Genomic DNA, 5,270 nt, shown 5'->3' with positions numbered 1-5,270 from the left:
TTTATCCATCACCCCTCGAAAATGTACGAAATTAAACGTATTAGGGGATAGCAGTTAGACACAGTTCATACGGCAATAAAACAATAAAATTTAATTATAAATATATGTATAATGTTACGAACTAAGAGCTACTTAGGATAAAAGAATGTAGTTTCAGGTTACAATATGAAGTCATTCTAGAAAGAAAAGAAAGTTAACTTAGATTTATTTCGATTTTTTTGTGGTTACGAGGTCGGTCGAATTGACCGATCCCGTTTTGAGATAGGGTAAAGTAAATAACATAAAAACTATAAGAATTTAGTGAAGAAAAAAACGTCTGAAATGCATTTAGGATGTTTTAGGGATTACACAAAGGAAATTTGAGATAACGAAAAGTATTTTTAATTTTAACATGAAAATTACATTGCACACGGACTATTCAAAACAAATACTCAATATATTCATGGACAAAACTTTATTTTATTTTATTAGAAATACTTTACTAAGAAATATGACGTTTTTTATGTGAAAGACTTGTGATATTAACTGAAAGACTGTCAAAATTCGTGAAGATATACCCAATATTTATAGAGAGTTATAAGTATTAAATTTATGTCAACTTTAAACGAGTACAGGAGGTCACGTGACTCGGTCAAATTGACCGACCCCGTGTCGAAAGATTTAAGGTTCAATAATGTATAAAGACAGAAAAGTGAAGAACATTAACTTTACTAAAGAAATGCTTAAAGAGGAATTACTTAAAGTTATATTAAAATAATTGTTAGTACAGTTATACAGATTATGACTAAGAGGATTTCTCGTGTTAATTTAGATGATAACTAATGTTGTGTCTATGTTGCTGAAAATAATAGAAGGCCTTATTAATGAACACCTAGATCTTGAAAAAGAAAAATTCAATGATTTAGAGTTAGTGTAATTTCGAGATAACCTTGAGAGTTTCGATATAGATGAAATGCTCAACAGTGTATGAATAAATAAGTCATTGGATTTGTATTCCATTGTCTCTGTGTGAGTTCTTTATTCCACACATATACCTCCTCTAGTTGATAGCTTGTGTACTCCGCTTGTGACAGCATGACCCAAAATCCAAATAAATTTCTTTGTAACGAGTGTAAAGTCGAACCCAACAATTAAGTCAACAGGCTGACCACACACCCGTTACATTACGATATATTCCTTTAGAGCATTGGTACTCAAAATAATGTTCCACCTTTTTGCACGCACATTTAGAATCCTAAGAAATAAATCCACGAAGTATTATTTCCCTTTTTCAAAATGTACTGTTACGTCTCCGTTCGTTAGTTAATTTTCCGTAAAAATTCTTTCCGAAGAAACTTTACCGATAGAAGTCCTTTCTTAAATAAAACTGGTTTATTCTTTCTGAATACAATTTTGCAATACACTTAATTTCAACAGTCGCTCTATAACAAACGCTATAATTCTCAATGAACGTCTCACGTGCTCGTGCTCAACAATACTCAGTTCAATTACACACATTGTTGCCGTCACTTTGTGACCGTCTTATATATACAAGACTACCCCAATCTAGTAGTCTCCCGACAATTCACGAAGGTTCAAGAAGGATGTGGCGTGATACTAGTCACGTGACCTCGCTGACGCAACAGTACTTTCAATTGCATTGTTTCTCCTTAGAATTATTGGGTAGGTTTCGCAGAATAACTGAAAGCCTGAGTAAAAATGTAACACACGCAAAAATCTGAAATCTCCGAACTCAACAGAGTTCAAAGAAAGGAAAGAGACTAGACACAAGTTAAAAACAACAATCACAGTTTAAAAGCATGCTTTTATAAATAACTTTATGCTACTACCATAAGAGTTCGATAAGTCTGTTTTTCGTAGACTTCCCTAGACTTTCTTTTTCAAAATAGAGATAACTAGCTAACACACAAGAAAGACATAGAGATTATAACACACAAGAAAGACTCACTCTGTGAGATTCCTAACTGTACATGCCAGATTTTGCAATTATTGGTCCAAAGATTCGCCAAATATAAACAGACACACACAAAGATTTTGTCAAATAATGGTTTCAAATATTCTCAGTATTCCAGCCATCAGAAATTACACCAGTGTGAGCTCTATTCAAAGAAAGTTTCTGTACTTGTACAGAACAACGACGTTTTGTTCAGAACAAATGTAATTTTTGGTAAAATATTTTTGTCTCTACAGCTTGAGAGTCTCTTCTTCAATTTTATCAGTAGAAACACCTGTAAAACTTTTTAGCACTTCCGACTGAGTTCTCTCTTCCATGATAAAGTTTCCATCAAAATCTCCACAATATTTGACTAAATTTGTGTGTGTGCGTGTGCGCGCGCGCGCAGTTTACTTAAGGTAGAAATCTTTAAGTCAAATAGTTTATTAATTCATAGCACAAATAAGTTTGCATGTTAATTAATAGTTTGTTTATTCAACATTTCCGTTAATCATTTAAATTATATAGATGGCGTTCTAGTTGTTGCAATGGCGGAGGAGACAGGTAAATTTAAATGTTCAGCCGAACAAACACCTGTTTCAACTTTTAAGTCGTCAAGTACCAGTGGTAAGCCCAACTATAACCTTACAAGTACAAATTAATAAAGGAAACTGATGAATTAACCCAAAATTCTGTGTCTTTGCTTCCTCTTTTGATTTCTTAAAAATGTATTGTGATCAGAATATTACAAAAATAGACAAAATCAAAAGCATATCTAGGACCTACCAATGTACCATTGATTTAATGCTTTTAGTTTTACAGTTTACTTTACTTGTATTTAGTTACAAGATACTTAGAATTTAGATAGGCCTACAACTTAGTTCAATTTCAATCATCTGTAAGTTGTACTGTAGCTCATTAATAAATAACCGTGTCAATTAAATTTATAAAACCTTTTGAAAACTTTAGTCTATAAGTATAAAAACATTCTTTGGTACATCAACCATAATGTTAATTGTTATTTTCGTGACGTTGTAAGTCTTAATAATCCTTATTTTGGATGTGATCCGAAATTGTGAAAGACTGAAGCAAAATAATATTAAAAGAACTAGCTGTAAACAGGTGTTAAAAGTTATACATATTTCAACTTTTCTACATGCATTAGATTATTAATTATATAGTATTATTGTATGTATAAGTATTTGTTTGTCAAGTTTCCCCAGTTTCTTTTCCTCCTCTTCATGATCATGTCTTGTCCAGTCATCTAGTGGAGTCAGTTCTCGATCTTCTTCACAAGGGTACTGTAGAATGTTGCCTGTTCGTCGGGGTTTTTACTCCCATTTGTTTGTTGTTCTCAAAAAAAGATGGAAGATTGGAGACCTCTTATCGGTCTATCCTGGTTAAATGCCTTTCTGGACACACCATGGATTCATCCTACCTCTTTCTTCAGTGGATTCTTTCCTCGAGTCTTTGGATGACCAAATTTGATGTGATAGATGCTTATTTTCATATCCTCATTGCCCAGGACTCGTGTCGTTATCTTCAGTTCATCATTTCTGTGTACTACCTTTTGGTCTTGCCTCGGCTCCTTATGTGCTCTATCAGATAGTCCGTGCCTTTGCTTGCCATCTTCATTCATTGGGTCTTTGGACTCATCATTACATGGATGACTGGCTCCTGATCACCTCTTCCTGAGCCCAATCTGTCAATCATACCTGCTTCCTTCTTTCGGAGTCTTCTCGGGTAGGGTTTCTCCTTAGGATGGAGAAGTCCTTTCTCAGTCCCACTCAATACCTTATTCATTTGGGGGTCCTCTCCAATTCCCATTTTGGTTGAGCTCCCTATTATACACATATTATGGCACTATGTCTATTTTGCAAGGTGCTTCCACTGGATGTTTTCTGTCCAGATGGACCACACTTGACATAATCCAATGTATACCAAGGGGTATCCCCCGGATGTTTTTACCTGGATGGACCTCAGCTATCTTGATATCAATCTATGATGCTTCCCCTGGATGTTTTTGCCCTGACTAACTGCATTTGACATAATCCAATATATACCAAGGGGCTTTCCCTGGATGGACCTCACTTGGCTATCTTGCTCTAAATCCAAGGTGCTTCACTTGGATGTTTTTGCCTGGGCAGATTGCACTTGTTGATTTTACAAACTTCTGCAAGGTGCTTTCATGTTGTTTTTGTTCTTGGACCACACTTGGAATAATACGTTGTATCCCAAGGAGCTTCCTCTGGTTGTTTTCTGCTCGAGCAAACTGCACTTGACCTATTCATATATGGTCCTCTAGCTGTAGTCACATATTCTCTTCTTTACTGGGTGAAGAGCAAAACTTTTCCACAAGTAGTGCTATACGCCTCAGGTGTGCCTCTTATTTCAATAGTTGCATACCTGCTTTTTTCTTCATAGTGGTTGCTCTCCACTTGTCTACTTGTTGTTTGTGCTTTCACCGGTCTTCCTCTTTTCCAATATGGGATTCTAGCTATGGGGGAGCGGAGGTAGTACTGTTTCAGAAGTTAACATTTTCTAACACTGTATTTCCAATAAGTACTTACCTCCTTTCACCCACTTCTCACTCTTCCTCCCCACTCGGTGTTTTCTATTTTGTATATGCCAATTCTCAAAAGTCGGGATTGTGCTACAATGGTAGAGGTTGCTACCTGCAGTAGTATAGAGGGTGCAAAGGGATTGGTGGAGGGTGGTCGCATGATCAACACATGTTGCTGCATTGATGCAAAAAATATAGGGGTATAAAAGACTGGTGCACTGTTCATAAGATTTACCAATGCCTAGAGGGCAAATGTAGGTCGAGATAGCTATGGATGAGAGGAGGTTAAGTACCTGTTGAAAATACATTTTCAGTGTTGGAAAATGATAACATTCGTCCTGTGCTGCTTTGATTTCAAAAGTATATATCATTCTTTCTCCTTCTCCATTTGTTTTTGCTGAATCTTAGGCCTTCTGGTTCTTTTCTTCCCAATGAAGACCAGGTAACCATAGTTTGTTCTTTGCCACTTTGATTGGATAGGTATGTGACATTATTTCTCTTTATTCATTTGTTTTTGCTGACTCTCAGGCTACCTTGCTGCATGAGCCTCTCTTTTCTTCCCCATTCCCTGATATCTTACTATAATGGATGTAGTGTGTGTGTTATATATATGCCTCTAAACATGTATGTGACCAAAATAATAAATACAATGTGATGCCATCTATTGAATGGTACCACAAACAAAAATCCATAAAAAATAATTCACACTTTGGGTATTCAAGATTTAGATAATTAGAAAAATAACTATGGTATGTACACACAACAACCATTTGT

General features: G+C 35.5%; 1 protein-coding gene across 1 annotated transcript in view; it reads left to right on the top strand.

Moving 5' to 3' along the window:
- Nucleotides 1–2,481: 2,481 nt before the first annotated feature.
- Nucleotides 2,482–5,270, top strand: part of LOC106465187 — a 19,130-nt gene continuing 16,341 nt past the window's right edge. The window contains exon 1 of the mRNA XM_013925392.2: nt 2,482–2,560. Within this exon, the coding sequence (XP_013780846.1) occupies nt 2,482–2,560 (79 nt within the window). The remainder of the gene's footprint in view (nt 2,561–5,270) is intronic.

This window comes from Limulus polyphemus, unplaced genomic scaffold (genome assembly GCF_000517525.1).
Source record: "Limulus polyphemus unplaced genomic scaffold, Limulus_polyphemus-2.1.2 Scaffold1862, whole genome shotgun sequence".
Lineage (NCBI taxonomy): Eukaryota > Metazoa > Arthropoda > Merostomata > Xiphosura > Limulidae > Limulus > Limulus polyphemus.
Note: the sequence above shows the minus strand (reverse complement) of the source record. Positions and strands in the feature narration are given on the sequence as shown.